The sequence below is a fragment of the Micromesistius poutassou genome, assembly GCF_964030765.1.
Source record: "Micromesistius poutassou genome assembly, chromosome: 19".
Lineage (NCBI taxonomy): Eukaryota > Metazoa > Chordata > Actinopteri > Gadiformes > Gadidae > Micromesistius > Micromesistius poutassou.
Genome location: NC_140289.1, coordinates 1,702,548 through 1,725,403, shown reverse-complemented (window position 1 = coordinate 1,725,403; position 22,856 = coordinate 1,702,548). Strand labels below are relative to the sequence as shown.

The window sequence follows — 22,856 nt, the reverse complement described above, 5'->3', positions numbered from 1 at the left end:
TTGCAAAGTAAACGTTCGTTGAAAAACACACAACATAAAGCATGTCAAATGTAAGTAACATAATTAATATACCTTTCCCATATCTGACCCAACTCTGTCTCTGGGACTTGCTGGTGGTTGACTGGTGTGCATTTACAGTTATGGTCAACATTATGACAGCCTCTAAACTCGCTTCAGTAAAGATATAAGACTATACAAGCTATAGTTATAGTAGGCACACAAAATATTACATATGCGTGTCCAGAAAAACGTGAGATTTCAAGACAGTTGACAGATAAACGGCCATCATTGGATCAAATCAATATTTTATATCGCGTCCAATCATGAAAAACAAATTTAAAAGCTACTGAATAGTAAAAAATATAAATAAATAAGCATGGAGTTGAGTGAGTTGAAGAGATTACTTCCAACGTGAATGATTCCTCTGTTTGGTCCTCCATTCGAGAACTTGATTAGCAGAATATAACCACAAGGTGTTGCAGTAGACTGTTTTATAGGCCTATTACAAGAATAAGCAGACTGTAAAGCACTGAAAACTACCAGCTTATATCAGAGGCACAATGGTAGTCTCCTATACTATATTCAATCTCCAAGTTGGAACTTGCACACATGAAAGTAAATGAGACCAAAGTCTATAGGCTTGACAGATTTACAAGCCAAAAACTTTTTTATTTGAACAGAGGTTGAGCAGACTCATAAGGAAATTAAGGTAAAACATTAACAATCGGTTCCTTTGACAGCCACTTATCAATATCAATTTTGGTTAACTCGCCTTCACTTGACTTAACATCATGGAAGTAAATAAACCAACCTACTTCGAAGACCATGAAGAAACATCTCCACATTTATTCTGAACCTGCCTTCCATTCATCTTTGAGGTTTCTGCTACTGCAGTGTTTCAACCAGTTGTGTGTTGTGTTGTGTGTGTTCATATAAACCAACAGAATTCAGGCTGACAAGACCAACAGCTCAGCTCTGTAGCGGTAACCGTGTCGCTCTACTGCTTGCGTTTCTCTTTCCTCTGTTTGATGGTGAAGAGGTTTTCGTCGGCGGGGTACATGTCTGCGCCGCCGCCTTTAGATGACCTCCTCTTCTTCCCGCCGGCCCTCTTCTTCTCCTTCCCCGCCCCACGGCCGCCGTACAGCTGCTGCGGGGTGTAGGACTCGCGCTTGAAGGGCGACGTGCGCGGCTCCGTCGCCGCCGCTCCCCAGTTCAGCCGGTTGGGGTTCTTCTTGTTCCTGCTCTTCTTCGCCGCCTTCTCTTCCCTGCCCCGGAAGCACTCCTCCTCGTAGAACGTGCGTTTCTGTGGTGTGGCGGCGCCGGCGGTGGAGGAGGAGGAGGAGGAGGGTGGAGCCTTGGTGGCGGGGACGTCACGCTTGGGCTTCCACTGGTTGGCGGCGCCGCTGACGGCCGTCGGCTTCAGCTTGGCGGACATCTTGGTCTTGAAGACGACGGCCGGCCAGCGGGGCGTGGGTGGAGCTGGAGCCGGGCGTGGGGACCCTGGCGGAGGAGGGGCGGGTGTTGGCGTTCTCCTGCTGCCGGTGGTGGTTCTTCTTCTTGTAGTCGTGGTAGTGGCTGGTCCTCTGCCCCTTCTTCGGTGGTCCCGGGGCGGTGGGGGGGTTTGGGTGTGGTGCCGAGCAGGCCGGCTTCCTCAAGTTCTGGACGGGGGGGAATAGTAAATAAAATCACAACGTTATTCAGTGGCATTCTGAAACTAGTGGGGTCAGGGTGCTGTGTGTCAGAGGAGAAGAGAGAGACCGAGCTTACCTTTGACCTTCCACTTCACCCTGTGCTCCCTCTGGTTGAAGTTGACGGGAGTGTCGTAGTGATTGATGAAGGGCGTGCTGGGGTAGGTCCCATTACACATCCGACACTGTGTACATGCCTGAGACACACACAAACACCTAATACTGATCTTGCAAAAAGGGCACACGCTCGCTATATTTTTTGATAATATTCATCTTTAGATCATAAATTTGATTCATTATTTGCTTTGGAGAAAATGAAGAAAGGGAGAGCAGGGTAAAGAGATAGAGGGAGGGACAAGAGGAGAGGATGCTGCGGTGCAGACTGAAGCGGCGACTCACGTGGCCAAAGTGGCCCTTTCTGGAGCAGTTGTAGTAGTAGGTGGACGTCCTGCCCTGGTCCAGGGGAGAGAGACAAAGAGCAGGGGAGAGAGAGAGAGCAGGGGAGAGAGACAGAGAGCAGGGGAGAGAGACAGAGAGCAGGGGAGAGAGAAGACGCACATGAATAATCACAAAAAAAAGGAAAGCCTATCAGAACGACACCACACTGCCTGTCAGAACACCCCTCCAGCGTCAGCGTGTTTAAAAGTGACATGTTATACCACTAGGTGTGAATGCGATTAGCCGTTGCAAGCAGTTTGAACAAGTGGGCGTGTCCACCTAGATGTGCGTTGGATAGATCAGTCTACCATCGTACATCTAGGTGCACACGCCCACTTGTGATTTTTAAAAAACGGCTCGTAAGGGCTAATCCCACTCCCACCTGGTGGTATAATATGTCACCTTTAAGAGCAGGATGCTGGGAGTCCCACAGCAGGTTAGCCCTCTGCCGCTGTCACCCGATAGCCTCCATTAATATTTCACATCAATGACATCGTGTGACGAACATCTGCTTTCTGAAAAAAAAGCCTACTAGTAAACTAGGCCTAGGCTATTCACATGAAATAAAACAAAACATTGAGACCATTCCACAAAGCACACTGGGTAATAACAAATTCAACCCAATGGACTAAAACCACTCGTGGTCTCCACAAGTAACTAAACTGTTGTAAATTGCAACTTGCGTAACTTAGGGACTGTTGGTTATTTATCCCGGAGGGATTTGGACCTCTGATCACTTTATGCATAACCCCCCCGGCGATATAATTTTATTTTGACATGACCCTGCAATCGACCCTGCATGACCCCCCCCCCCCGCGGACAATTCATCATCAACTCAATAAGTCACATCAGAAATATTGTGACATAAATGAAAGGATAAATCTAGTGATATATTCTGTCAACAAATTCCATGAGAAGACAAAAACCAATAGATAATTGATCCTACTAACAAGTATTAGTTGTGTATCCAAATCCCGATGTGGCATAAACATGGACACAAAGCATTTTCATATATATTTTGGAGTTGCCCCTCTGTAGATCCTATTTCGACCAACATTCACAGCATCCTGGAAACTTTTCAACCAAATAAAATCATAAATAAAAATAAATGAATGTTCACCCACCAACCCATGGCCCATTTATTGTGTGTGAGAGCAGAAGCCAGCGTGCGAGTTCTCGGAGTAGATGCCCTGCCCCCCTCTTTTCCCCTTTCCTGTAGCCTGTCGGTAAATAAAAACAGTCCTTGTTAGAGGGCCCCCCTTCTATGGATTATCACATTGAAGAAACCCTTGGTGTCTAGAAGTCCTCTGGTCAGTATTCTACCCATAGAGATACCCACTGTAAGGTTCTATTTTTGTGTCTCTTGGGTTTTATTACTTGTAATTGCAATGTTTACTTGTGTCAGTTTTAAACGGCTACAATTATTAGTTATTAAATTATTTATATCCATATTTATTATTCTTTTACTACTGCATGAGACCATCATTACTGCCTTATGGATGCCCATGGAATAGGAATAAATTTGTCTTCAAGTACTTGGTCAACACACTACAGTCTTTGCAACAACTTCTACAAAAGTTTTAAAAACAAGTTTTCACTGCCATCTTTAGGTAGCAATAACTGAAAGAAGTACTCATTACATTTCCATGCATAATTTTCATACCTGGTATGCAGTTTTTGAAAGTCACCCTGCACTCTCCACACATATCCAGAGTGTACATTTTGTAAAAGTCTGCCCTGTATTGTGCCGAGAACATGGTCCAGTTTGCAACACCTGTTGCAACACCTGTTGTTACAACAATTTTGAGAATAAGATGATTTCTCAAATTGATTTAACATGGAAAACATGCAGTATGCAACCAGTATAGCTACAACAGTTTTTGTAATCTTACTGTCAAGCCACAGAAAATGCACTTTTCTCTTGAAGTATTCCCTCTCCACCACTTCTCTGAAGCAGGAAGGCACCAGGGACAGGGTCATTAGAGCTCTGTCTCCATCATGAAGAACGACCTCAGCAAAGATGATCTCCAACAGGCAAGATGGCAACTGAAACAAATAAGATTCTTCTATTGAATACATCATCTCCAGTTAGTATTAAGCCAAACAGCATTAATAGAAATACTGAAAGCATGAGCACTGAATGTATTCAATAAATATTATATTCCCCCAAAAACGAAACACATGCAAACAAACAAAATCAAAAATAAATTATTAATAAATAAAAGACCTGCTCAATACATGTTGCCAACTCCTGCTCCTGCTCTCTTCCATGCGTCATGGGCTCTAGCCGTCTTCTCTTCCTACATAGAAATGTCAAAGGGGTGACATTAGCAAGATGCTTTTCATGTAGGGGGGTTTGACGGTACACATGGTTTGGTTCATATTTCGGTTTAAGAGTCCATTTGGTACAGGAAAACAAAGTGTTATTATTGTTGACAAAATCCTATTGCTGGGGACTAATACAAACTACAGTACCTTTCCTGTTCCTTTAAGCGCCCCCCCGCCCCACAGAAACACATCGTAGTTATCAAGTAAGAAGTTGTTCATACCTTTGGTGTTCAATGTTGTTGAAGAAGAAGCCGGCACCACCATCTCCTTCTATGTGGCATATCATGCTAGTAGATGAAGAAAGATGTCATTGTAGTTTCAATCCTAAAATCTGTACATTAACAATTTCAGATTTAAATTGCTGACCTGAGTGAAGTCGAAGGTCCAGTCCAGTGCCATGTACAGTGCGTACTGTAATCCATATTATAAACAACGGTTAACATTCTTTTCATATGATAGAACAGTTGATACAGTTGTTACTGTACATATAAACCATGTCAATGATCCTTTTCTCTTGGCACCTGCTTATGTTATTATGTTTGATGCCGAGGTGCACAATCCCATCACTTACCATTAGCATGAACACGCCACAGTCCGCGCTGCCTGCTTGTTCTGGAATATTCTGATAAAAAAGCCAGAAGTTATTGACAACTCAATTATATTTAAATATATTTAATACAATTACATTTCATTGCATATATAAATCCAAAATTTCCATCACCTTGTTTGAAACAAATGCCCAGGATCCTGGCACTATCTTTGCTGCAATGGTGCTATAAAAGACAAAAGGATAGCATGGTGAAATACACTATTAAAGACCTCACATGATTTTGACATTTGTGGTCAACATTTTAAGCCATTTAAGCTTGCTTAATTAATTGGCTTCCATTATTGGTTTAAGCAACAGTGGAGCAGGTGTGCATAGTATGACTCCAGATTGTGCTACCTTGATCACCACAAATGTAATGAACACATCACCAGAAGGCTTTTTTGAACACAGCAGAACCAACATTGAACGGTTGATAACATACTTAACTAATATGCTGACCGGTTCTGCATTTCTTTGCGGAGCCTCATAATAAGGTCCATCCTGGAGCCCTTGGAGTATGCCACACCCCTTGCAGAGACTTCGCACAGCTTCCACCTATGATGTTAAATAGCAAATATTACAGCCCTGATAGATTTAACAATGAGAAAAACCATACAAATACTCCACAGTGTGCAAATACCTTCAGGTTCAGAATCTCGTCAGTGAGTAATCGTCCTTGCAGGAGATGGCTTTACAAGACAATACCAGTTTGAAATCCGAATGTCACAACTATACTGTGCACGTACATACCTAAAACCGTCTGCCCACTGGAGTTCAACTGGATTTGCAGTGCACTCCCCAATGTTTTCTTCATGTTCTCTTTTGTTTTGGCATTGCATCCGTTGTTGTAGTGGTGCAAAATGTTCTTCTGTAATTAAGAGGCTTTACAAGACAATACCAGTTTGAAATCCGAATGTCACAACTATACTGTGCACGTACATACCTAAAACCGTCTGCCCACTGGAGTTCAACTGGATTTGCAGTGCACTCCCCAATGTTTTCTTCATGTTCTGTTTTGGCATTGCATCCGTTGTTGTAGTGGTGCAAAATGACCTCTGTAATTAAGAGGTCGGATTCTTCAACTGGGTTCCTTGGTGTGTGGATTTTGCAGTGTTCTGTGTTTGACACCACACTGGAGCCTCTTGTGTGGGGACCAATCCATGGTGCCCAGTTATGGTAACTGGGCCGTACCACAAACGGATTCTGCTTGTAACCTGCAGGAACATTTCAGAAGAAGAGTACAGAATATGTTACTCTCATTGCAGCACCTGTAGGATTTTCATTCATGTCACTCAAAACATATTTTGGATGTTGACAAATTCTGGTTCTGGATGTAGTTCATACCAGTGGCAGCTGGTGGTTTTTTAAGTGAGGAAGGAAGGACTGCGCGCTTGGTTGCCATTGGCCTGCTTGCACTGTTTGTGGCATATGGTGGCATAAGAATGTGAGACTCAAATTGTTTCAGGGTGTTTTGGTGAACTACAAAATAGCAGGGAGGGATAATTATGTGACTACAAGGGCAGAAGGAAAGGATGCAAAGCCAATTAGTCAAATCAGGCCTACTCTTGATTTGTAAAACTAAATTAAAAAGATCTGCCCTCAATGACTGAAGCTATTGGTTGTAATTTGGTTCATCAAATGTTTATTTTCAGTTACAATTGTTGCACGAACATCCTTTCTACTAGGGCTGAACGATTAATTGCATTTGCGATAATATCACGATATGACAAAACTAGATTTTCTAACCGCAAAGGCTGCGATTTGATTGGTCACGTGACTTGCGAGTGAGCGGACGAGCGCTATTGTTGACGTGGGGGTTGGATCGCGGACGAGCGCTATTGCGGGCACGATTGTTGAAGAACACTCAGAGGGCACTTTTTAATACGAGGCAAAAAGGGCAGGGGCTCAAGCACCCCTAGGGCCCTATGTGTGCATATTGGATATTTGGGCAGACGCCCACATAGAACGTATGCTGGCAAACACACATAAAAATGCCGATGCATTTAACACATTGAGCACCAGGATGAGGGAGAAGGAGTTCGAAAATAAATCTGATATTGTTTATTATGAAAGATAGATTTATTGCTTGTGTTCGTTGAAAAATACATGATATGAGGACCTTGAAAAAAAATCGCATATTAAATCGCAATCGCAATATTGAGGGGGGGGGAAAAAAAATCGCAATTAGATTATTTTCCAAAATCGTTCAGCCCTACTTTCTACAATATCAAACAAAACGGTCAGAGTAACAAACTAGTAAAAGAACAACAACAACATTATTTAACAACTATTTACATGGGCTGTAAGCCTAACATTGATTGAGGTAAATGTGGATGTTGGTCATGGTTGAGGGACTTAATTTGTATATCAAGTCAATCCTCCTTGAGGTTTGTGTTGCGAAGATATCAGTGATCTGGTCATACCAAACGGGATCTTTTGTTTAGTGATTTCAGCATTTTCTTTTCAATCAAAATAATGGCCAAATTTGTTAACCTCTCCTGCCCCTGAACAGTCCACATTGGAGATTTGACATTATTCATGAGCAAACGGGGCCAGCAATACAGTCGATTGTTAGTAATGCTACCAGTGAGCCATGAGTACTTAGCAAACCATGTAGCACTCACAACATTGACTCTGCCATTACTTTTGGTGATCTCGATTTTGGGAATTGGTCTACCTTTTTCTTTGGTCGCTAACTTACCACTGTAACTCAATAAACGGAATGATTTGTTTAATGTGACGGTCCCTTGTCTAGTGTTGATGTTTGGATGTGATTAACCAATTATTGTTTTTCCTATGCGTCCTTGAACATACCATCAACAGAGTACAGATTGGGAGCACCTGGTGCAGGCGCTCCTGAAAGGATAAAAACCCTGGCTCAACTCTGCTCTGGTCTCTCTCTGGCATTCGGCTGCATCTCCACCAGCAGCAGCAGCACATTTCTTTGTTTGGTTTCTGCTTTGTTTTCGCTTTACAACATTTACACCTCATATTGCTCACACATCCACATTTACATTACTGATGTTACTGACTGACACACTTCACATTGGTACTTTTAGCCTCAGTTATTTAAGTTAATATAATAAATTCACTCATTTTTTGCCATATTATCGTGTCCAGTGCCGTATTTGTCATAGCCTAGGAGCCGGGTTATGACATTAATACAACATTCCATCGTTTCCATTTTGCACTTTATTTGCAAATGGTGATAATCTCGCTATCGTTCAGATGATTTCACTTGCTTTGTGTCTCTTAGACTGAGCTGCACTGCAGCGCGGGTTGGATCTCGTAACCGAGACAGCGTTGCCAGATTGGGCACATTTTCCGCCCAATGATTATTTTTCCAATCTAACGTGGTTAAAAGTAGACCTGTAAATCTGACCAATCTGGCAACACTGAGCCTAGCCAGGGCTCCTGCTTATTGGTTCATAGCGCAGTGCATATGAACCAACCACCGCGTAGTTGGTGCGATTCGATCCCTTAGCTAGTCCCACCCATATATATAGTGGGTGGGACCATAGATATATAGAACATAATATATGTTCTATATATCTATGGTCCCACCCACTCGGAGGAGGACTTTCCTCCTCTCGCCCATTGACTCCCATGTAACTCACCGGCCGCCAGTACTATGAAGGTATTATTGTAGCAAAAGTCTTGAGCATGTGTACACTAAAGTCACAAATGTGTAACAGTCAAGTTGAAGTCGTAAATATTTATGTTGCATGTGTACACTAAAGTCACAAATGTGTAACAGTAAATTTGAAGTCGTAAATCTTTTTTCTACCATTGTAAACACAAAATAGGGGCTACGAGTTCACAAGTCCTTTGTTACAGGTGCACAAATCCTATCCTGTGCATCACAACTTCAAAGAGTCATGCACTTCACACTTTTGCTACAATCATTGCAGCGCAGTTGGTGCAAAACACATTCTCACACCCGTGTTTCATAATCTGAGAACGTGCACAACATTTGTGCATTCGTAAACCCAAATGTGAACTAATGCAACAGAAGTTGCACATCTGTGAAATATTTCCTCACAAATAAAATGATATAGATCACTATGTTCATTGAGCATTTTAATGAGCGAGCACAAGTCCATCGATACAACTGCTTGAATCTGCTGCTACGAGTCTCAGCTGTTGTTTTCCCTGCGGGTACTGTTGCAACACGTCTAGGTGGTACATGTGTAGCAAAAGTGATTCGTATCCGTATGACGCAGAGCGTCCGTGGGCGGGACAAAATTGCAGCATAAACCAATGAAAGTTGCCGGCAGGGGGTGCAGGGAGTGCAAATGAGCTCATTAAAATGAACATAGCGATCTATATCATTTTATTTGTGAGGAACGGTTTACGAATGCACAAATGTGCACATTCTCAGATTATGAAACACGGGTGTGTGAATGTGTTTTGCACCAACTGCGCTGCAATGATTGTAGCAAAAGTGTGTGACTCTTTTAAGTTGTGATGCACAGGATAGGATTTATGCACCTGTAACAAAGGACTTGTGAACTCGTAGCCCCTATTTTGTGTTTACAATGGTAGAAAAAAGATTTCCGACTTCAAATTTACTGTTACTGTTACAAATTTCCGACTTCAAATTTACTGTTACACATTTGTGACTTTAGTGTACACATGCTCAAGACTTTTGCTCCCTTGCGTCTTTTAGTTGCGCGTGAAATGTTTATTTTGAGTGAAAGACGTGCGTTTGGGAAGAATGAAAATAAAGTATTGGTTAACCTTTGTGTCGTGTTCATTTCTCCGCCCTTATTTTGGTGCTCCTGGTCAAATTTGACCGGCCTGTTGTAATTGCTCTTACATTAACACACACACAAAAAAATTTATCATCACCAAATTTTATTTAACTCCCCTTTAAGCTGTAAACAATGTCTCAGAGTCATGGTTTACATGAATAACTGCAGTGAATATACAAAGAATAGACACAGAAACTGTGTGTGCATGCGGTGGTGATGGTGGACCACAGGTGTTACAAAAACCACTCAAAACCACTCAAACTTCAATGAAAGTGGTGATCAGCAATTGTATATGTTCAAATGCCTAGTGTGGAGGATATCATAAGGCCTTGAGACAATAAAATGTAAAACACAATATGTATGATTGATGAAAGTAGGAAATCGGTCAGATTTGACCCGAACACGACAGAAAGGTTAAGGTCTGAGAGCGCAAATAAATGCCTCAAACTAGTGCTGTCATTTTAAAATAACGTTACGTTTCTTTTATTACTGTTATTTTTTAAGGCAATTAATGTGGATACTCTACTATTTGGTTTCATTTACTTACTCAATACTTAACCTAAAATTACAGCCAGGGCATCAAAATGAACAAGAACATTTTTATGTGATTCCAAACATTTGAACAAGAGAGAAAGATGGCAAAAAGATACCTCAAAGAGCTTTTCAGAGAACTTCTCTTAAATGGCATGTGTAGCGGACGTAACCTACGTCCGCTTAGTAGGGGTAAATCACTCTTCCCTGAATGGGAAGGAAGTACATACATAAATACATATATATCAAATGTAAAGCATAGAGGAATAGCTTCCCTATCAACCTGTAACCACAATATAATGTTCAAAACCTTACATCAACATCCACTTCACCAGAGTGGCTCAATAACACTTTCACGGTTTGGCTTAACAACACTATCACTATTACACAACAGTAACAAGTATGTCAATTGTAACTTCAGAAACTGTTTTGCACCATACACATAATAACACTCAATAACAATATGCCCACTCTCGGTTCAATGTTCCTTTTGGTTCGGATTGTCCACGTTACGTGTGTGCCGACCGTTCACCAATTAGACATGTCCATCACGAGTGCGTTGCTGTCCGTTGAGAATGATAGCCATGTGTGGCAGCAGGGTAGCCTATTTACTCACCCACCGCACCGTGCATCAATGGCGGGAGAGGGAGAGAGCAGGAGCCACAGACACGTCCCGGTCTGTAGCAGTGAACTGGCTGGCTCTTCGTTCTTTGGCGTGACAAGCTTCCAACGTTGGCGACGGGCTAGTAATATAACTGAATAGTCAACACTTTGCACTACCTAGCGAGGGCGGTCGCCTCGCACTACGCGAACTATACTTGTTAATAATACGACCCCGGATGAATCTTCAGCGCTGATGCGTGGAGTCTTCCGCTCCTCCACACGCCACTCCAGCCGTAACTGTTCCGTAGCTCAGATTAAAACATGTCGCACACGCAATAACTAAGAGCTAAACTGTTATTCAACTGATCTATCATACCGAAATCTCCGTCAGCATGGGACCTCGCCGAGCGCCGCCATCTTCTTCGTTCTTCCTCACCAACTCTCTCTAGTCCCGCTCTCTCGAGCTCTCTCCTCTCATTCGCCAGTGCACTGCATGCGAGTACCGATTGGCCGAGCCTATGGCGAAGTTCATGGGTGCGATTGGGTGAGGCTATTTTGAGGGAAAGGTTATCGTAGGGGCTACATATCATTAACGCCAATCAAGTCCGAGGAGAGGTCAGCGGGTCAAGACTAAGCGGAACAATAAAGGTAGCAGGCAGGTCGTTTTTTGAGTAGGCTAACATTCAAGATGCTTTCGGGTGCGGCAAAACGTAAAAAGAAAAAAAATAAGGAACAAAAGAAGAGACAGCGGGGGGCTATTGAGAATGAGGAGTTGTCGTCACGCACAGAGCCCCTCCCCTTCCCGCCATGTTGGAAGGTACGCCCCTCCGAGTGCAGCTGAGCTTTGCGTCATTGTTGACACGGTAGCTGCTAGCAGAGGAGGTTGTTGCAACTCTGTACTGTTTTAACAGTGCCTGGAAAAAACTGCTGCGTTAAAAACTGCTTCAATGCCTCACACGATCGTCGAGGAAACCATAAGAACAGTGGGCTACAGTTTGTCAGGTTCCCTAAATAGACAACGCACTGAAGGCTGCCCCACTCTACAAGATTTTTGAGTCGGATGTACACCACACACATAAAGAGAATCTCAGCCCATTTGTTGCTCTCCGATCGTAAATACAAATACATGAGATTCGAACACAAGACGGAACACCACACACGGACAATCTTGTCCGATCATTGCCCGCTGCAGGGCCGTGGAGGAAGAACTAGAGCAACTCGCGTCAACAGTGAAAATGGATCAGCGTCTTTTGACGGCAGTGGTTTCCGCGGTGCTTATGCTTACATAATATCAGAGAATATCCGCGTCAGTTCGGCCGCGGCGCAATTAATGAATAAATATCATAAACTGAATGGCTGTACAAGTGTTCTGAGACACGGCTGCGAACCGGCAACTTTCAAAAAAAGTAGTGCCGGTGTTACACCGAATTCTGCGACCCACCGAAAAGTGTGACCCCCAGGGGGCGGGTCTTTGTTTTCTTGATACAAACGTTGATTCTAAACAGCCTTTTACACAGTAGCCTATAATAGGAAATGCCCAAAGGTAAATCTACGTAATTAAAGACTGACTGTAGCTTTTAATGGGGAAAGAAGCAACGGTGATGGACCGTACTAAACGCCCTATCCTTTGTGTGGGTCTGTAAAATGCTAATCAAATCAAATCTATTTATTAAGCACATTTAATAACAAGGTGAAGGGTGGGGGTAGATCTTATGTTTATTTATGTTGTTGTTATAATGCACACCGTTTTTTCGACTTCATGGCTGTCTATTTCAAACTCGTGCTGCGTGCATGTTGCAGAAAATGTGCAACAGCGCCCCCATTACATTATGAATATAGTCAACTCTGGGCCCAAGTCTAATAAACACAACACACCACACATTCAAGAGGGTCAAGATGACCCTCGAGCCCCCCTATCAGTCTGCGGAGAACACTGCCACAGCTGGATGACGAGGACACACATATCACACAGAAAGACAACACAACCCGGAGGCTCAGGGACAAGAGAACCCTCTATAACCCACACAAAGTCTAGCACACACACCTGGCTAGGAAAGATACTATAAGTTTCTCATGCACCGGATCACGGGTGCTCTTCCGAAGCAGAACCTCCTCGGAGGTGAAGCTCCGGACGACCTCAGCGCTGTTAGGGGACGTAGAATATTCGATCTCTCACGCTTTATGAATCAGTATTAGTTTGCCACTTTACTCAAATCCGAGGCCCTCGTGCTGACAGACTTTATTACCTCTCCGTCTCATTTTATCTGGTCAAGTAACTAGGCAGACTTTTTTTCCCAACAGTATTGTAAAAAAAAATTTGGTTTATGGTTTATGGTTTATGGTTTTTTTTGTTTGTTTTGTTTCAGGTTAGGTTTTATGTAGCCTCAATGTGTTGCATAAATGTTTGGCAGTGTTGGTTATATGTTTGGATCACTGGTTACAGGGTGACGGTATAGTTTGCACTCGACCACTGCTTAGAAGATTTACAGTCCGGGTATTTGATGTATATTCTGATTAGTTGTGTTGCCTATATTGTAGTTCTGTTGGGATTACAGGTGATGGGAATTTAGGGGGATATTCTCCCCATGTTTTTTTTTTTTTTTTTTTTCAAGTGAAACGTGGACGTTTCTTATTGAGGAGGGGACGTATGTAACAGACTGTTCTGTGTTTAGCTGGGAAAAGGAGGTGTGTCCCTCGGGAATTGCCGTAAGGGGGGGTGAAGAATTAAAGTGAAGCGAAGTTGGCTGCTGAACACACTATCTCGTCTCCGGTCCCGTTCATTGTTTTCTATAGTCCTTCAACAAGGCGAACCCAGAACGCTCGGCTAGTTATAAAAAATGTTCGCCGCGCGCGCTCTTCGCACGCCCGCTGACATTTTGCAGATTCTCTCTCCAGCCAAAGTCCCATATAGACCAACCCTAATCCATGGTGTGGAACTCTCTTTTTCGCCTGTTCTTAGCCAATAAAGTGATCTGCCAACCTGTGAAGCTTCCAACATGTTGTAACATTGCATATGACACATTATTTACTTGTGTGATCACACTGTAACTGGAAACTGTGATGTAACTTCATAACAATGCCAAATGATCCTCCCAGGTCAGGCTATGAACATCTCGCACATCGACGTGCGCTCCATGCTCCCAGAGAACATCAATCACTTCTTCAGGTACCAGGGCTCCCTCACCACCCCTCCCTGCTACGAGAGCATCCTGTGGACAGTGTTTGACACCCCCATCACTCTCTCCCACAACCAGGTACCACGTTAACCCCATATGCTTTCTTTAGTGGGCATAAAGAGCATTCTCCAAACACATCCCTGTCCTGTCTTAAAGGTTAAGACTTCAGAGAACGTTCAAGGACTTAAATTGCAATAAATAAATTATATATATATATGAATGAAATAGAAATTGGAAATTTAAAGTGAGGTTTTTGTTTTCATATTCATTTATTTGAGTGATGTTTATTTCTCCAAATATGTTATTTCAGAACCCCTAAAATAATTTCCTCCGTATATTACACCACGGAACACTGATACACCACTATCTGCCATGTATCCTCATCATGTAAGGTGGGCTCTGCTGCACTCGGGTTGTGTTTTTTTAGTTCTCCACCCAGAGTGTAAACTTCTCATCTCTTATCTCTCAGATCAGGAAGCTTGAGAGCACTCTGATGGACCACAACAACAAGACCATATGGAATGATTACCGCATGGCCCAGCCCCTCAACGACCGAGTGGTGGAGTCCTCCTTCCTGCCTCGCCTCGGGAAAGGCAGTATGTACCCTTTAAATTCAACGGAAATATGATGGGACCAAAGCCATAGAACTAAACCTGAACCCCAAAACCTTTAACGTTTTTATTAAACTGAGAAGTAAATCTGTTTCAAAATGTTTATTCACTTTTGTTTATCTTGTTCCCTCTCAGCGTTTTGTCGGCAGGATGAAATCGAGTCGAAGCTCTTGAGAATCGAGAACATAATAACTTCTCTTGGAAAACACATTCATTCGAGTGAGTGGACAGTGTGCTGTCAGCACCAACTATCAAAACGACCATAAATTGCTGAATGTGACACAAAATAAAACTGCTTCTTTTCAGTACTTTCCTTCACAGAATGCATTTCTCTGGTAATACAATTGGTGGATAGTTTGTACAATTGGCTGACCTGGCTTGTGTGTGTTTGTATAATTCCTCAGATGAAAGGCACGACTCTAGGAGTTCCAGCCATGGTGAGTGTCCAGTGATTTCCTCCTGTTTAAGGCCTTAAAGAAGATGAACCAATGTGTAGTGCATGCCATTTTCTAAGAAAGAACGTGGCTTCATATTTTCTTTTCTTAGAACCCCAAGCGATCTCCTCCCTCGTGCTCAACTTCCCAGAGCGCAACGCCGGCAGCTACGCCCTGGCCCGCCTCCTCCACCCCATGGACCTGCACGCCTTCACCGCCTGCATGCACGTGCGGCCCCACCCCGGCACCGTGCACACCGTCATGTCCTACTCCACCACTGGCGTGGACAACGAGCTCATGATCAACGTGGGCCAGGAGGTGGGCCTCTGGATTGGCAACGAGTTCGTCAACCTGCCGCACGGCTTCCAGTCGCCCGACTGGGCCAACTACTGCGTCACGTGGTCGTCGCACACAGGCGTCGCCGAGCTGTGGATCAATGGGCAGCTGGGGGAGGAGCAGCAGTTCCTGAGGGGCGGCTACTCCATCAGCACGGGGGGGGTCTTCGTCCTGGGCAAGGACCAGGACGGCTTCCTGGGGATCTCTGACTCGGACGCCTTCGTGGGCCGCATGACGGACGTCAACGTGTGGGACTACGTGCTGAGCAAGGCCGATGTCAGGGAGCAGCTGTCGTGCGAGAGGAACGCCACGGTGGCGGGCAACGTGTTCAGCTGGGGGGCCACGCCGCTCAGCCTGTACGGCGGGGTGCAGATCGGCGACGACACCCGATGCCAGGAGAAGTGAAATCCGCATCCCCCCCCCGCCACTGCTCAACACTCAACTCCCGAATTATTTTTGCAAGGCTGTTGTTTCTATATAAAAAAATATTAGCCCACGGTGAAGGTGAAATGCTTTCTTTTGAATGAAGAATAGGAGTTCCGTATAGTTAGTTTAGTGTGTTGAATATTTAATATACAACAATAGTTATGAACCATCACCCACAGTATCAGCCATGTATTTAATATCTCTTTTTTGTATCATCAATAAACATTTGTGAAAAAAATTAATGGCTCATGTGATGACTTGAGGCATACACAAACACAAATTTAATTGTATTATAGCTCTTGTGGCATAACACAATGGCTCTATTAAACAGAACTTTCCATCCAAACAGAAATCTATACAAGGGTCTTTAATGTTTTGGACCGGAGACACACAGAAGCCTTGGTGTTTGTTTGATGTAATAAAAAAAAGGTAAATTCTAACCGGCTCCAGTCGACTCAGACATTTGCACAGCAGGGGAGACTTCCTCCCTCCTCTCCCTCCTGAATGCTCTCAGTTTCCTCTAAAAAGCAGTGTCCTTTGGTACATCCTCTGGTCCCACTTCGCTGCCCTTCAGTGGTTCGTCGCCGTAGGCCTGCTTGATCTCCACTTTGTTCTTCTTGGCGAACATCTGGCTGATCTCTAGGAAGGTCTTGTTCTTGGTCTCCTGCACAACCATCCATATGTAGATGAGCGTGGCCAGGCAAATGCCGGAGAAGATGATGAAGCTGTACGGGCCCAGGCCTCTCTGGAGAACAAGGAACAAGGTTGTTATTGGAAGAGGGAAGAGGGAACCGAACCCTTGATGATATGCGGCAACGACATGCACCGTGTCCTACTGCTGTGATGAAGGCCCGAAGACCCATCACCATACACGGCTGGGCCACGTAACCCTGATCTGTTTCTGGTTCCTGGGGGGTTTGGGGGGAATTTACTAGATTCAATACAACACGAATGTAATCTTAAGTCACAAGTCATTGTGACATTTTGCACTTGCCAAACCGAAAGGGTTTTGGACTGAATGTACGTTTTTATACCTCATAGGGATGAGAACTTGGCGAAAACATTGCCTTCTCCATCCTGTTTGACTTTTAAGATGGTAAATGGAGCTTCAACAAGGAGGAAGTAAACATGAAAAGAAAATGTGTGTTTACTTTGGTGAGCCAAAGAAAGTATAAACAAAACATAGACATCCATTCAAAGCATTTCCTGAAAACTTATTGACGATTATAGCAATGATATGGTTCAGGATTATTATGATGACGATGATGACAATGATGATGATGATGATGATCATCATAGACATCCATTCAAAGCATTTCCTGAAAATGGCCTTATTGATGATTATAGCAATGATATGGTTCAGGATTATTATGATGATGATGATGATCATCATCATCATCATCATGATCGTGTTATTGAGAATATTTGAAGGGACTACTCATCAGAGAGGCCTTTTAGAGCTTGTAGGACTTACCTCTAGGAAGGGGAAGACCAGCCCCACAGTGAAGTTGCTCAACCAGTGGACCGATCCCGCCACCATGAAGGCAGCCGGCCTGGACGACTGCCTGAACATCTCCGTGGTCACCACGTAGGGAATGGGACCTTGATACGCATGGAAGATGCGGTCAGACAGGGTCTAACCTCCCAGAACCGTGTCTGGTACAGATCACCGTAGTCTACGAGAAGCAAGGGCTCACTAATTGAGGAAAATGATCATTTGTCAGGCCTTTTAAATGTGCATTAGTATACGTCAACACATATCCAAACAACACTCAGGGCTAATGGGGCGCCATGGTTTGATGAGTGTGTGCGTAAACAACCACAGGGTCACAGGGTCACTCACTGGGGCCTATGGCGTGGCCAATGACGTAGATGATGATACAGGCTATGCTGAGATAGGGCATCCAGGATAAGCTCTCCTGTGAAGACACATGGCAACAAAACAGCCCAGGAGTTGTGTTAACTATGGGGGTTTCAAAGGATTGCAAACATTAAGGAAACCATACCATTTAGGGCATGTAGACAAGAAGACGCTCCTTCCTGTATATGCATAGCTAATGAATAAGCCGTGCATGAGCCACCAGAGAACCACATTTGTTTATTTTGCGACAGGGGGTAAAAAAATGGCTTGAAAATGCACAATTTCTATAGAAACACTGTGGCTTTTCGATATGTGCTCTAATTATAATATTATACAATTATACAGCAAGATAAGAATGGGAACGCACCAATGGCCTATGGGCCCTGTAAAATATCTCACTAAATGAGAATTGTTTATGGTAGCCTGTAGATGGCATCAGCGTAAAGTTTTGACCCTAGATTGGGTAACTTAAACCAAACCTTACCTGAAATTTGAGGGCTATGGTGAGTAAAACACACGCCGCACAGCAGATTCCAAACCCGATCAGCAGAAGAAGCCGGCGACCTGCGGCCTCTACAATGAACACCTTGGATCATAATATCCATTAAAAATATATTTTTTAATAATAACTCCAACAAGTCCCCCAGTGCAGTGGTTGACTTTGAAACAACCAATATTAAAGCTCATTAAAAACTGAAAAACAAGGCTAAAGATCAACATATAAAGTTAGGAATTAGTCGAGTACACTTAGAAAATCAGTTGAATATGTTTAAATCAGACCACTTACAGCCGCAATGGTCATAACGACGTTGACAGCTCCTGTTCCCACGGTAACAAACTGGATGTGGTTCTCCTGGACCCCTGCTGAGGCATAGATGCTGTCTGCATAGTAGTAGATCTAGGAGCAATTAATATTACTTGTAAACATAGGCATGTGTAGGCTTGCAGCAGCATTCAAATACATCAATTAACACGTGTATAACTCCCTGACTAGCTGTGACTGAAATAACACAATTTAATTAACTTCAGGTGCAAGGCTTTTTTCACTAAAACCCCCCAAATAATTGTTCAGTCTATTGTCTGCTGAATGGTGGAGGCTAGACTCAACTGTATATTATGTAAGTTGCCCTGTTGCTTTGGTAAGCAGAATCGTGTGATTAATTAGTCTGTATAAGTTCATGTTACACAACACTGAGGAAGCTTTAAGTGAGAAACTGTAAGACCTTCCCTTCCTGGTTTCTGCTTAACACGGCTGTTTCCGGGAAAAATGATGATGGTGGAATGAATGGCCGGGGTGCTGACAGGACAGCTCTGTTTCTTGCCTTTCTGTGTTGTTCCTCAACAACAACATCTAAAGCCCTGCAGGCAAGCATCTATCTGAGGTTCGCTAGACACAAAACACATGCGAGTATTTCATCAAAAATGAACCAGTCCTTTCACACTGAGAGCGTCCAGGAGGGGGCCTGGGGAGTCTCACCGCGTTGACCCCCGAGAGCTGCTGGCCCATGTTGATGACGATGATGGAGGTGAGCTGCCAGCGGAGGGAGGCCTGGGACAGCAGGCTGACCACTGACAGCTGGCCCTCCGCCCTCTCCGATTGGTTCTCCAGACGCATCTCGGACAGCTCCTCGTCCACCTCCTCCCAGCCCCGCAGCCGCTGCAGTGCTGGGGGGGGGGAGGAAGAATACATTAAGACAGGGTTCAAAACAATAGGGTTTTAAGAGTATTCAATTCAAACCAGTCTGAGCTATACCCCACGGCAGTCTTAATACCATACCTCATAGTCTGCCAACCTTTCCTTTAAATAGATGTTTGTCTATTCAGGTGTTTATGTTATCCCATCATTTAATCAGCTGTATGGTGCACATTTGATCTTGTCTTAAGATAGGACCTGACTGAGAGGCTGTCCCGCTCCTTTACCTTTCTTTGCGGTGGTGTCGTCCGCTCTCTGGATGAGCAGGTACCTGGGGCTCTCTGGGAACAGCGGCAGCAGCAGCAGCTCCACCAGGGCAGGGATACCCGTCAGCCCTAGCATCAGAGGCCAGCCTGGGGGAGAGGGCAGACAGATGGGAAGGCAGACAGACAGACAGACAGACGGGCAGACAGACAGACAGACGTGTAGACAGACAGAAAGACAGACAGGCAGACAGAAGGGCAGACGGACAGCCAGACAGACAGACGTGTAGACAGAGAGACAGACAGACAGACAGACAAATGGGCAGACAGACACATTGGCAGTCAGACAAGCAGACAGACAAACAGAAAGACAGTAAACTGACTGACAGAGAGTCAGTCAGTTTATTCAGTCAGACATTACATCAGCATTCAACCAATCACTCAACAAATCAGCCATTAAAAGATTGTATGCATGGAGGAAAAAACAACAAGCCCGCCAATGCTGAATCACCAATATCAACGTAATGGTGCTGCATAATGTGACTCAGCACTTTAAGGATGTATACAGTATATATATATATATATATATGGGTCCAGACCTGTGCTGTTCCCTAGGATGTTCCTGATGCCCAGCACCTGGGCACTGAGGATCCCAATGGTGATGAACAGCTGGGGCACGATGCCGATGGCCCCCCGCAGGTTCTTTGGGGAGATCTCCCCCAAGTACATGGGCACCACATTAGATGACAGACCTGGCGATGGGGCAGGACCATCAGACACAAGGAAACACTTTGTCTATTAGAAACACTTCAATAAGGACTATTAGTGTTTCTCTGACCGGCACATATGCCAACCAGAACCCTGGCCACGATGATGATCTCATAGGAGCGGACGGTCTCGCTGACCCCCATCATCACGGCAGGGATGATGGAGAAGATGTTGTTGAAGAGGAGGGTGCCTTTCCTGTCAGGTGATCACAGACGTCGGTCTCACGTCAATGTCTCACCAAGCAATACACAATATATAGTAAAAAGACTGATATAGAAGATTAGATGTAAATTACTTCTCCACTTTATTGAAGTTTTCTGATGATTATTCTCATTTGTGTGTGTCTGTGCATGTGTGTGTCTGTGTGGGTGTGTGTATGCCTGTGTGTTGTATGTTGTGGTTGTGTTGGATGTCATTTTGGTCATGCAGTTCTAAAATTAAATGAGCTTATTATTCCTAATGTTTAGGTCACAGATGGCTACGGATCTGGATAAAGCAATGCATCATGGTTTTGTGGGTGAACATCATGGTTTAATCACCAGAGAAGTCCATCCTAATAAAACCCAAATCGCCCGCCTTGTGTGTTACCTCCCCAGTTTGTTGACCAGGGGGGCCACCATGAGAGAGCCTAGCAAGCCCCCCAGAGGGTACATGGAGACAGAGAGGGACCACAGCAGAGTCAGCACCTCTTCTTCCATTGGTGTGCCATAGCGCTCCATATAGGTGGAGTTATAGAAGGCCTTCATGAACTGCACAGAGAACCAGAAGATCAGGACAGTGAGGTCCCCTATAGACCACTGTGTTGTAGATGGCCTGATGGGGTGTTTTAGTTTACCAGTGAAGGGGAGTTGACCACGGCCACATTGTACCCGTATTGGAAGGAGGAACCAAATGCAGAAATGAGCGTTGCCAAGACGAGGACTGCAGTCAATCTCTGTCAGTGGATATCAGGAAAATGATTAAATTCACTCATCCCAGCTAGGAACCTCAAAGCTTGTCTCCACAGAATTGTCATATTATTTTACCCTAGACTAGTAGTTATATGAACTGACAAAATCATACTCACTTCTTTAATATGACATCAAAACATCAGTGGGGAGAGGGGGTGTGAAAAAGGTTCAGTACTCACCCCTTTTCTCTTGGATGGATTCCCCTGGTACTGCTGGTCTGTCATGGCTGTCGGGTCTGTGTGTGGATTTGTTGTTAGAGGAGCTGATAGTTGCCTGGCTGTGTACTGACCTTTGGACTGGGGCTCAGAGGGCATTGCTATCAGGGTTTACTGGCTTTGTAATTATCATGTCACCTATTGCTGATTAAATGTAGTATAATCCTCCTTTCACTTGTTGAAGAAACACAAATGTTTCTCCTGTACTTCATACCTGATATGAAATAACTATAGTTTGTTAAGCTGCAGTGATCATTTTGCCTGTGGTCAACCCTTGTATTCAGAGTTTCAAACCCAGGTGAAGGTGAAGAAGTTTGTTATTGTAAGATGTTATCTCTCGATAAAGTCATGAGTGTGTATTTATGGTTCTGACTTCTTGGGCTCAATACGTAAGATTTTCTTTTTTTATAAATACACATACGATACAGGAATTAGAGGCCACAAACACCTGGTCAGGGCTAACTGTTTGCTCATAGAAATTTGAGATGAAGCAATGAAGCATTTATTTGATTGAAAAGTGTGTTATAGAGCAGGGAAACTTCCACTAGAATGAGCTCCCTCTGTTGGTTTTGTTTTTTAATACTGTATCTGTAATGCTCTTGTCATGTTGTGTGTTTAAATAAATTTATGTTATTGTGGATTATAAAGGATTTGGTTATGTACTGATTAAAATTATGCTGGTTTGGAGGATAAAATAACTAAGCTCCAGTATAGCATGGTCAAACATGAAATTATCAATATCATTGCTATTATTTGTATACAGATTTGTAAAATTAAGTAAAATGTTCTTGTTCTAAAATCCACGCAATAGCCTTTTTAACCTTGAAATAGATACACAGAATTAAATGTAACAGGTAACCAACATAAAAGGGATATTGTCATTGAAATGAGAGTAGGCCTCAAATTGTTTCATTGATATTTTATATTACAGATATTATGTTTCATCCCCTTTTTTCAATACTGGAAGTAGCAGTATTTCTACGGATCCACACCCCTAATGGGATTTCTCATCAATATCTTGCTCAATGTCTCCATAATTCAGCCGCGGACAGACCATTACAGCACCACGCACAACTCCCCAGCTCCTTGTGCAAGCCTGCAGCAGAGAGAAAGGGCAGCAGACTTCATTTTATTCCAGAAGATGGAGCCATAGGTCCAGGGGTGAAGCTTTAAATTCACTCCGGGTGCAAAGCCAGTTGCGATTGATCTGTCGTCAAGCTATTTACATTCTTCTTTCTCTTCCCATTCTTCC

General features: G+C 43.8%; 2 protein-coding genes and 2 long non-coding RNA genes across 4 annotated transcripts; 1 reads left to right on the top strand and 3 right to left on the bottom strand.

The window, feature by feature from the left end:
- Positions 1 to 3,253: 3,253 nt before the first annotated feature.
- LOC311364158 lies at positions 3,254 to 4,428 on the bottom strand. Its single transcript, XR_014639135.1, has 3 exons — positions 4,354 to 4,428; positions 4,019 to 4,172; positions 3,254 to 3,912 (listed from the first exon to the last, which is right to left on the bottom strand). It is a non-coding gene; the product is annotated as an uncharacterized lncRNA (long non-coding RNA).
- Positions 4,429 to 5,485: 1,057 nt separating this feature from the next.
- LOC311364157 lies at positions 5,486 to 11,385 on the bottom strand. Its single transcript, XR_014639134.1, has 4 exons — positions 11,308 to 11,385; positions 5,987 to 6,257; positions 5,794 to 5,911; positions 5,486 to 5,598 (listed from the first exon to the last, which is right to left on the bottom strand). It is a non-coding gene; the product is annotated as an uncharacterized lncRNA (long non-coding RNA).
- A 2,650-nt stretch (positions 11,386 to 14,035) lies between these two features.
- Positions 14,036 to 16,146, top strand: LOC311363678 (C-reactive protein-like; the record flags this gene model as incomplete). The annotated part of the gene is made up of 5 exons (XM_084483637.1): positions 14,036 to 14,185; positions 14,577 to 14,703; positions 14,854 to 14,937; positions 15,123 to 15,155; positions 15,265 to 16,146. The coding sequence occupies 5 exons, from the start codon at positions 14,036 to 14,038 to the stop codon at positions 15,891 to 15,893; spliced, it is 1,023 nt and encodes a 340-aa protein (XP_084339763.1). The 3' UTR covers positions 15,894 to 16,146.
- A 127-nt stretch (positions 16,147 to 16,273) lies between these two features.
- LOC311363677 (solute carrier family 2, facilitated glucose transporter member 5-like) lies at positions 16,274 to 22,163 on the bottom strand. Its single transcript, XM_084483636.1, has 12 exons — positions 21,569 to 22,163; positions 21,275 to 21,373; positions 21,028 to 21,188; positions 20,510 to 20,634; positions 20,271 to 20,423; positions 19,696 to 19,821; positions 19,253 to 19,440; positions 18,563 to 18,673; positions 18,260 to 18,361; positions 17,758 to 17,833; positions 17,389 to 17,516; positions 16,274 to 16,659 (listed from the first exon to the last, which is right to left on the bottom strand). Exons 1-12 carry the CDS (start codon positions 21,701 to 21,703, stop codon positions 16,435 to 16,437), a joined length of 1,629 nt encoding a protein of 542 aa, XP_084339762.1. The 5' UTR covers positions 21,704 to 22,163; the 3' UTR covers positions 16,274 to 16,434.
- Positions 22,164 to 22,856: the final 693 nt, after the last annotated feature.